Source organism: Macrobrachium rosenbergii, chromosome 15 (assembly GCF_040412425.1).
Source record: "Macrobrachium rosenbergii isolate ZJJX-2024 chromosome 15, ASM4041242v1, whole genome shotgun sequence".
Taxonomy (NCBI): Eukaryota; Metazoa; Arthropoda; class Malacostraca; order Decapoda; family Palaemonidae; genus Macrobrachium; species Macrobrachium rosenbergii.
The window spans coordinates 43,465,232-43,476,709 of NC_089755.1; the positions used below are offsets into that span (position 1 = coordinate 43,465,232).

Here is an 11,478-nt window from a genome sequence, read left to right on the forward strand (position 1 = left end):
TGTTGAACTCTTAACAGACTTATGGCTTTTTTTTTTATAAGATGGTATGAACGTGGTGAGTAGGATACAAATTTATAGGTACTGATATCTTTGAATACATTGTCCCTCAACTGGTAAAGTGTAAGAGTAATGTAAGTAACACTAGCTTACGCTTATAATTGTTACAGTAGCCTTTTACCACTTCTTATTCTTCTTTCGACCTTATTAATCCCACTGTACAGCAGGGTCGACCTTCTCCATCTATTTCCGTTCCTTGCCTCTTCTTCCCAAAGTCCCACCTCACCACATTCATCCATCTGACCCTCTGATGGCCACACTCCTCCCCCACCTCACTGGCATGTTCTTAGCTCTCTTGATTGGTTCCACCTCCTCTCTTCTTATTACATGGCCATAGTATCTCAGACAAGCTTCCGTAGGCTTCTCCATTACATTTCATATACCACACATTCTTCTTATGTCTTCACTCTCCCTCCTTTCTAGTAGTGATATTCCAGCAATCCATCTCTCTTCTTTTGGGAGGTCCAGAACTAATGTGCACGAATTATGTTTACTAAGAATGACTACAGTAGCCTTTACCCCATTTATCTTTAAACAAATAAAATATTTGTTCCTTTCACCAATTCTTTCATAACATTTCCCTCAACGAAACTTACTTTGCAAATACTGGTCAATCATTCAGTCATATTATTAGACTTTGTTACCCTTCTTACATCATCAAAGCCCTTCCATATGCATTTTCAAACTTACTCTGATGCTTACCATTCTTGCATTAATCAGCTCTGCCTCACTTCTACCTTCCACGCTTAGTAAATCTTCAAAATATTCACTCCACCAGTTCAGAACTGCATTCACTTCGGGCATCACTCCATTTGCATCTTTTATTCTAAGATTCATTTGTGTACTAACCTTTAATTCAGCATTTACTTCCCTACAGATAAGAAAGCTAGCGACAAGGATGTGTACTGTATTGTATGAACAAAATTCTCTCATTTCCTCATAAAATCCATCTGGAGACCTTTTCTCACATTTTCTCTAACGAGGTTAGTAATACTTGGATTCAGTGGTGTACGTATTTCTCTTCATTTTTCCCATGCTAGGAACATACTTGGTTCCATTCAACCTAAATACTATACCATTTCATCCTTCTAAAGGATGAAATGGTATTGCATTTACTCCTTTAGAGTTGAAGTCCAATCATTTTTCTTTCTTTCTTTTGTCTTATGATCTTTGGCCCTTGGCTCCAGATGGACATTGGGTTGCCAGTTCCATTAGCCTCTGTAATTTGAATAAACATAATCTGTCCTTGATGCAAAACAAAGCAGCTGCTAATCATGGTCAATATTTGGACCATGATAATGTCACAGTTAGTAACATGCTGAGGATGAAGTTTGTTGAACGTAAGGCAACTTATAGGTCATCCTCCTCTAACTAATTCTTATATTAATGCAATAGGCTTTTGATCTTTTGCTTTACCTCCATTTGTATATATTTTCAAAGCCTCACTCTAAAAGTGGCATGCAAGGGTAAACAAAAAATCAAAACTATGAACTTTATTACTTGGCAGAATGGTAATAAAAATACAGTCTGAAGATTTAAAATGATTATGACTCCCATTTTGTCATCACTGAGCAAGAGAAAAATTTTTTGTGTGAAAAATTCTAAGAAAACAAACAAAATGTCTTTAATTCTTTCAAATGGGAAGAATATAAAAAAATGCTATACCATTAAACTGCTCTCAAATACTTCTTATCACCAAAAGAGATGTAAAACTTTTTAACCCAAAAGCATACAAGCTCTTTATACTTAACTTTGGACAGCTATCCATTATCAGTCTGTTTCGTATTACAAATACTAAAATGTAGACATATAATAGAGAGAAAAATGATAAAATCTATTACAAATCATAAGATGAAGGTTGATAAAGTTCACTCAGTTGTCGATAAACATACGAAGGAGCGATTCCTCGGCTGCAAAAGAAAAAACTTTAGTAAGTAATGAAGCTCATTTACTTGAAAACAATCTGCAAAGGAATACTCACACACATCAACACTTGTCCAACCTCAGATTATGGCAATTTTGTAACAATGATTAAGGCACCAGGGACAAAAAACTGTCGCTTTATTTTTGCAATTCAATTTACCAGAAACATGACAATTAATTCACTAACAGGTAAAATAGAAAAACAGTTATACAGCTCATTTAAGTGTTATTTACCTGATAAATACTTATATGTTATTTTTAACCAAATGATCATACACAAGTAAAGCTTATATTCTAATAAGACTAGCCAAGAGTCATTCAGAGGTCTGGTTAAACAAATCATTTATAACTAACTTTGAAATAGTACATTGTGGATATCTCACCTTAGAAATTGGATTACTAGAGAAAGAGAACAACAGGTAGCTCAAGTTATATGACTTGAAAATATGGATGACCTTGACTAATTCGTAACCAATTTTAAGGAAATCCAAGATTAACCTTCCTAAAGCTTCTGGTCCTCAAGTATACCACAATTTTACACCACAGCAGTCATTCAAATATAAACACCAGAGAAGTATGTGTACTGAGCAATAAAACAAAATGTACTGAATCAATACAGGACATTACTTTATACCCGTAGTGATATAACTGCTGTGAATATTAAGCGTGCTGAGGTACATATTATACAGTATACTGTAAAGTAATGCACATACAAATATGGTCCACTTTAGTTCAGCATTATTCTATACTACAAATTTGAACATAATGCTCTCCTGATTACATCCCAATACTGTGATTGCATACTGATTTAAATATGAAGGAAAGAGATCATTTAGAAGGAAGATATTTTGACACGAAAAAGCCAGATTAAGAGCATTACACTTCTGCCAAAATCTGTGTCAAACCGGAATTGTTGCTTTTTCTTTTATTTTTCCATTAAGAGTATTCTTTTTGGGTGAATATATATTCCTTTCTCATTCATGTTCATGGGATTTTATGGTATATTGTATATCTCAAACCAGCAGTAAAGGTTGTCTATCACAACAATACTATTGCCACAATAAAAATGCAAATTATTTACCATGGCAACAAAATAAAACCGTTGTTCCGTTGCATCATGTGATAATCCAACGGAGAACTAAATCTTATTTTCCTGTAACAATAATTATAGAAATATGCTGGTTATACCAATCAACATAAACCTGAAATGTATGCATGATCCAAATGTTAAAAAAGAAAATTTTGACTACTTACTTATTTGTGATGAAACTTGTCACATTTTCTGGAGGGACATAGTCAAACTGAGCAGACACAACATTAATGGAGGATGGTAAGTTGAAGTCCTTGGGAAGAATTAACGTTCCACTTCCATAGTGGTTTACCTCCTCATAGGCTATAGGGCTAAACTTGTATGTTGGTGTACAAACATAGAGCTGAGAACATATAAAACCATTAGTAAGGCCTTATGCAGAGATATTTGTTATAAATAACATGTCTAATGTGACACATATGGTCAACAGTAAATACCAGACTTTAAGAAATCAAAACAATAAAAAAATATGGATTATCCAAAAGTTAGTCAAACTTCTTTTACATGTCAATGAACTCTTTTATAAACAGAGAATTACAGCTCAAGTACCAATTTACCTTTTGAAGAAACATCAAACACACCCTAAATCTGCCAGATAAAATTACTTCCATCAAAAATCTACTACTTTAACATTTGACTTACAAGGTGATACAGGTATCTAACTCTAGAAATGGAAGATTTTTGCTAAACATATGAGATAAACAGGTAGTTCATAAATTCTTTGTTAACTCATGTTAATATTCCCTTTAATATGAAGTAAGGATATGAACTGTATCCAACTGGAAGCACCCACGATTGTTATTTCTCACAAGCCATAATGTGTCTACTTTTCCATTTAGCTACAAGATAATCCTTTTATTAAAAATTATGAGCTAATTTGGTAGAGACATATTTTATGGTAAGTCATCTGCATGTTTCTTCTTAAGTCATCTTGAAAAGGAAACAAGAAATTTTTAAAACTAAATCTTATTTTTCCAATAAAAACTCATCAGTCCCACAGCACAATCCAAAAGCTTCACAAATCCAAGGCTCTTAAGGGAAGAAGGAGTCTGAAATCTTTTGGATGATATTAAAATCCGAAGTTTTTATTAGCAAGCTGAAGGAGTGTAGCCCACCATATATCCATGTACAGTAAGATGTCCCAAAAAAAAACAAACAAACAATCAAAATAAACAAAGAGGAGAGCTAGCATGATGGAGAGATGAATTTGCTTACCGTCACTAAAGCGAATAACATTCGCCCTCTGCTACTGTATCCAAAGGACTGAGTTCCAGTCATGTTGCCCCCCCTCCCACACTAAGAAATAAAAGAATGCAAATATCAAGAACTTTTCTCTGACTGACAGGAGGAATTGACGTGAGAATCGCCCCCAGGGGCAGAAAGGATAGTATTCTGAATGTGTGTGCATACCCTTTGATAGGCTGTGTACATCTAACAAGACAAATTCAAGAAGACCAGAAATTGGGCTATTGTCATTGATGGGTTTGAGGTGAAATTCATTTATCTAAATCAGCTGATAGTTATACATAACATATAATCTGTGAAGAACTGCTGTAAACAATTAAAATGTATCAAGATTTTTTTAACTATTAAAAGATTTCTGTACTAAATAGGTAGAAAAGCTTATAAACCACATACGATACAGTATTTCAGACATAAACTTATTTTTTCTAATGCTTTTTAAAATACATATTGTATTTCATACAAACTTTACCTGCAGTTTGCCGGTAAAGTATGTCACTCCAAACTATTATGTTTACATCTTTTAACCATTGGCATAAAAAAACTCGTTATCATTCCAAAAGCACCATTTAAAATTAAAATTTAAGCACTGATCACTGACGAACAATAACAGCAAAATTATAACTCATAATTCCAGTACTGAAAGTACAATTCTAACCCTTTTTAACACTAGTTAAAAGGCAAAATAATTTATAGCATGCAGCTTTTCATTTAAGCTCAATATATTTATTTTACTGATAACCATGTGGAACAAAATCCAGTTACTATAACTTACTGGTACAGAATAAAATCGTGCAGCTGAAGCTAAGGGTGCAGCCCCAACAAAGGTCTTGATTCCTCCATTACTAAGAACTGTCTTGGTGCCAATGATAACCTTATTCACTCGGGACATCATGGAAAAAACTGCACAGTCTTGGATAACTGTAGTTTGAATACCAGCTGAACAAAGGGCTTTAGCCATCTTGTGGCCCTGTTAAAATTAATAACAATATATATAAGAATAAAAACTGATGTCAAAAGAGCAAAGAGCACATTATTATCATTATTGGTACAGGTATTAGAGGTGTATTACTACTATGAAATAATTTAACATGAGTTAGTTACACTTCCATATGGTACAGTTAAAGAAGTTAGAAAGCTTGGTTGGAAGAAACCAAGGAGCACAGATGAAAAGTGAAAGTAAGAGTACAATGTGTACACTATCATTATATAGGACAACTATCTATCCAGACTCAGACAATCCATCATATTCCATCAATCAGCTGTCCCACTATATCCATCATAAAACATATTGACGTTTTACTGTACAAGCTAAGTTTTTGTAATTAATTTGTGTATCTGTAGAATACCAGCATGTGAAATACCTAGTCACAACAGGTGAACAAATAACCAGTCAAATGCTTATGTTCCTTGTCAAAATTAAACTTAAACAGAACTAGTTACTATTTGCATTCAAACTTACTTAGGAATTTTTCAAGCAACCAGGCAAGAAATCCATTATGAAGTGCTTTATTAATAAAAGGCTGAAACTTGAATATGACGTCTGCCTTCTATACATACATTAACAAATCCACAGAATTGTGAGCAGATAACTCCAAGAGTCATAATATTTGTTATATTAGAGAGAAATGAACCTACTTACTGTGTTAATATCAATATAAATTTCAAGAACTCATGGATATATATATTGCATCAAACAATCTAACTTAACCTAATTCTTGAAAATTTACTTTCATAAACTGAGTATACATTTGCTAAACTGTATGAAGAATTTATTTGGCACCCACAGGGAGACTAAACCAGCTACCATCCTAAATATGGCAAGAAGAACACTGACAATAACTAAGACATTCGAGACACACCTGATGGAGAACAGGCCAATCCAGGTCAGCCAAGCAATCTTCTTCACTTTGAATGCCTATGCCAGCAAAGATAAAGCTACCTTTAACAGTGGGTAACATTCATCCCAAATAAAATAATCTGAACTTACATGGTACTTTGGTGCACACTCTGCAACAATGACATGGAACTTCCGTCTCTTCGCAGCTTTTGTGAGAAAAGCAAGGACCATGGGGCACATTCCACATGTCATGATTACTTCATCACTATGAATCTTGCTTACTCCTTGTTCTGCAATCAACGACTGGCTGTATAAAATTAAATTTTCTATTAGAAAAGAATCTGCATATAACAACTTCTTTATCTTCTGTATTCTGAACTAAAAAAATTTCTTTGATTTCATGGCATAAATCTTTAATCATAAAACAGTTGAAAAATGCTAATACAGTATATTCATGCAATACTGTACCCAGAAAATGTAGACTTTCACCTATAAAACCAGCAGAAATATCACTTCACACATACAAAACGAAAACAAAATAATGTATATGTTCCCTTAATACAGACACCTCTACCTATTTTACATATGCTACTTTACACAAAATGGCCTTTACTCTACAAGTATCCCTCATACCCTCAAGTTGTGAGACTCATTAATTAACTGGTCCCTTTCTCTGAAGATTATTGATGAGAAGAAATGGGCTTGAGACCAGCATATATGGAAGTTACACATTTACCACTGACATTTTTGAAAGATTGCTAACCAGGAAAACATCTGCTGGTATACACCATAAAAAAATTTGTCAGGGACAACAAACTACTACTGAAAGCAGCTTTGTAAAGAGGATAAAAGTCTCAGGCTTTAATCTAAATATAATGGCCAATCACAAGCAAGATTGATACTTTAATGACACTGGCTGTGGATAATCACTCTACGCTCCAAAAACTGACAACAGCTTTGATTCAAAAACATGTTGAATCAAAGGTAACCTAAAGAAGTGTATATACTCTGAGTCATCCAATCACAGTGAACGTGCAGTGGGAAAAGTGTTTGAAACTGACTAATATACAGTTTGTTTTGCTAGTTGTTTACATATACCTCACCATGTAAATCAATTAAAAATTTCCTCTAGATTATGGCTGAGGCATGGAACATCAGGCACAGTAGTTCTGGGCTTATTAAGAACACTGTCTACAACTTTATGTTGTAAGTTATGCGAGTTTAGACTTTTTTATATGGAAAACTACAACAACTTTCATTTATATCATTATGAGTTTGCAAACACTGTTAAGCTGAACTAAACACAATCATAAATTTGTCACATCCACTCACAGTCAGCAGTCTAGTGGATATCTAATGTGTAAAAGCTTAGGATTTGCATAATACATGGATGTGCAGGAGTCTTCAAAACCTGACCCTCATAAAAGCATAAGTTTACTCACTGATAAGATTAAATTTCATCTAAAAAGATTAAAAACCCATGATATACTAATAAAAATAGAGTTAACCTTTGTTGTCTGAATCATATTAATGACTGTAAACTCACCTCTGTTCAATCTCTGCTTTATGTTCTGCAATAGCCTCAAGCACTCTATTTTTCAGCTCTGGGAATACTTCCATGCACTCTGGAAGATCTCCGCTTGTGGGATCACCAAACATCAGCTGAGAGACTATGTGACCACCAAACACCATCTGAGAAATGCCATGTCCACCCCCACCATCACACGCTCCTCGACAAGCATTGTATTCATCAATAACAATCTGAGACAAAGTTCCAGAAATAAAAAATTTCACATAGGCCTATAAGAATAACAAAAACAGAAAATTCAAATATTTAATGTTTAACGATGGCTATAAAAATACTAAATTTTAATATTGCTAAATGTGGAATGAATATAATTTCATAAACTTTTGACATAAACCCTCTAAATAATAAGGTTTCTGAAAGATTAGTACGGAACTTGTGGACACAAAAGCCTCTTCCTAAACAAGAGACCATATGAAAGAAAAGTTCAACACAAAGAAATTCTTTACAAGAATCTAAATTTTTCATGACATAAAAACCTTTATTTAAATCATTATTACTATTATAGAGTAATTTAAAAATAAAATTAACGAACATATCTTTCTAGGATCTCATGAAATTGTCTAAAAGGATTCAGCCTTATTCAAAAACTTTCACATAAAGTACGATTTTACTGTAAAATGCTTTCCTCTTTTCTAGGAACAAGATTTTGTGTGATATTTCCTTACTGATTTTCCTCGATCAAGCTGGCTTTGGGGCCAAGATGGTCTCATGATAATTCTAAAGTATTAATTTTGAATACCAATAACATTACTTTAGTTTCATACGGTGGTCTCTTTACAGTGAGAAATGCCATAACCTTACAGTTTATTTAATCTGTTTTAGTTTATTACTGGAAGATTCCTCTATTCATCATAACAGCAATGCAGGGTGCATTCTCCAGACCCTGTCACATTTTCTGGACCTCCCTGGCTTTTCCTTCTCTGAACAAAAGTATTATCTCCATGAATCTGCCCCCGTTGATGAGGTACATATTTCTCATCAATGGAAAGTACAGTAAAGGTGACTCTAGGAGATGGCTCTTAGAAGACCTGCATCTCTGGTAAGAAATGACTAAGAATATTTGGTATATCTACCACCCTATACAGTAAAGTCTCCTTGGGAACTTTTCCTGCCACCATTTTTGTCTGATCTCCTAAGCAGCTGTTCAAACTTCACCATTCCTGAAGGCACTGAATTCACTAAAATGTCCAGTGTGTACCTCAGTTGTAATCATTAACGTCCTCCTCTGTCCTTTGACAAAGAGGAACACAAGACACAGTCATCAGTTCCTTAATACAGTACCTTTTAATTCTCTTGGGGAACATCATCAGGATTTGTTCCCGTAACAATACTTGATGACACAACGAGCTGGAGATTCCCTCCTTAGGGGACATATACTAAAGTGAGATGAAATGTTTTTCCTTTCCAATATGACTCCATCTCCTGAGTATTTGTTGCACAAGTAAAATAATGAGGTTTCCCCACTGTATGAACAGGATGAATATTGAATATTTCAAGTTACATATGACAAAATCCATTACTGACAAAATATGTTTGTTGTTGCAAAAATAATAGAATGCTTACTTTGATGACTCTGTGTACCATATTACATGGAGTTGTTTCCCAAGGCATCTTTGCCATAACTGCTGTCCCCACATTACGTAACAAGTTCAGCAACTGGCTAAAATAAAAAGAAATTTCCTTTTTTACTACTGTAATAAATTCATGTAAACTTTGAAAAACATAATAATTGCAAAAATATATGGAAAACAAACTACTTTTCACTTATGTGATAACTTTAAAAAACAGTAAATTGAAATGGGTAACAAATCAAGCTGCTTATTGTGGCATCCACTATTATATTTCATTGACAAATCTTCCTCAGGCCAGCACCAAAAGTTCTTTTACACTGATCTGTGGTGCCACTAAATAAAAAGAAATGTAACCTTCAGCAGTGTTCATAATTTATCCTTGTACTAAACAGGTAATAACTTTGCTACTGAATCATTAAGATAGATACACAGTTTTACACCATCCCTCTCAGATACCTTCAATCTTGGAAAAATAAATTAGAAGTTTTCAAGGAGTAATGCTGCAACTGAAACAAAAAACTATTAATGGCTTACCAGGTATCTATATTCTAAGCTTACCTCCCTGTCTCCCACTGACCATCAGAAACAATTTTTTCCAGCAGTTCCAGGCTTTCTTCAGCTTTGATCTGTTCAGTATCAAACTTCCTGGTTTGGAGAAATAAAAATACTGTATTATGAAGTTTAGATCCATACTTTTACATATATACTGCATTCATAAATGACATCCCAAAAATGACTGAATAAGTAATCCAGTATTGGAATCACCAACAAAGTAACCACAACCTAACAATGCACTGACCCTGAGAAGTATCTACAAATGCAATACAGGTTTAGGATGACAGTCATAGACAGCTATTTCATGCTCACTACTTGTTGCAGTCATTATATCCACATTATAAGATCTAAATCTTAATGCTTTGACCTACATAAGCTAATACTGTTGGATACATGTAGATCTTAATTCCTTGGAAATGGGTGGGTGTCTGACGGGTCAAAGCTTCCCCAGGTGCTGCCTTAGATTCGGTTAGGTTAGCATACATTACAGTATTTTACTCTGGGGCTATACCTTTTAAGGCACTCAATATTGAGTTAGTTGGGCGATTTTGGTCCCTCTGGTCAGGGATAAATTAGCACTCTAGACAAGTGAAAACTGAAGTAAAACCCTCTTACTGTCCTTGCTACATTTTCATGCTGTAGGCTACTTAGGCCTATTTATATAAGCTAATTTTTAAAAAGGAAACATATGAACTGCGAATGTTCTTAACTGATAATGTTGTGATTTGTGCATTTCTGACCTTTCGTTTTGCACAACCAAAAAAACCTGTTTCCCATGGGTCAACGATAGGATAATTGGCCTTGTCCGAAAGGGGAAACATAACGAGTGGTATGCACTTGGGCTACAATAATGGTTAGTAATAAATAGAAACAAAGATAACCTGAAGGGAAATTATCTGGCTTCTGACGAGGCGTTAAATAGTATTACACGAGATGGCTTGACCTCGGGCAAAACTCAAGTCAAGACAGGCCCCAGCAGCCTTTGGTCTCCGCTAAACGTAACACTACATTCTAGGATACCATTATATCGCACATTCTACTTACTCTAAACGTAGTTTATCGATAAATTCGTCGTCCATCGTTAGAACTAATCAGAATACCGTCTAGAAGCAATATTATCCCTTAAATATGTCAAGCATAGGCTATTACACACGACATTCACATTCACGTCAAAAATAACATTTTCTGAAGATAGGTTCAATTTAGTATTAGTAGTACTAGGAGATGGAAGTTGCCTTTCAAACGGCTCCCTTGCTCTTTCTATTCCTCCTTTTCTTGTGTTTGTTTAAATTTATTGTCTTTGTAATACTATATATTTCTAAACTAAATACCATGTATTTCTAAACTAAATTTCTTATTTTACTTTCTTTGTAATACTGGCCATGTTGCGGCTCTCTATGTTCAGAGTTTAATCCATATAACATGATGGACTGCCAGTTAGTTTCTATTTCTAGATTATTTCTCAATACACCTCTGAATTATTATATATGAATTTATTGCCACTCAAACTGTTTTACCTTTTCTTTAGTTGGTAAGAAGTCCAACGATGGAATAAAATTGTACCATTTGACATATAAATGGAAAATAACGATAAAAATCACCTTATACACGG

General features: G+C 34.3%; 1 protein-coding gene across 2 annotated transcripts; it reads right to left on the reverse strand.

Moving 5' to 3' along the window:
* Positions 1-1,535: 1,535 nt before the first annotated feature.
* Positions 1,536-11,126, reverse strand: eIF2Bbeta (eukaryotic translation initiation factor 2B subunit beta). Of its 2 annotated transcripts, XM_067117491.1 has the most exons (8): positions 10,911-11,126; positions 9,870-9,956; positions 9,304-9,400; positions 7,699-7,913; positions 6,303-6,459; positions 5,088-5,282; positions 3,235-3,413; positions 1,536-1,967 (listed from the first exon to the last, which is right to left on the reverse strand). In XM_067117491.1, the coding sequence occupies exons 1-8, from the start codon at positions 10,943-10,945 to the stop codon at positions 1,895-1,897; spliced, it is 1,038 nt and encodes a 345-aa protein (XP_066973592.1). In that variant the 5' UTR covers positions 10,946-11,126; the 3' UTR covers positions 1,536-1,894. The 2 variants fall into 2 exon arrangements, with proteins under 2 accessions (XP_066973592.1, XP_066973593.1); XM_067117492.1 differs by lacking the exon at positions 9,870-9,956 and having other exon boundaries at positions 10,911-11,064.
* Between the last annotated feature and the right edge of the window lie 352 nt (positions 11,127-11,478).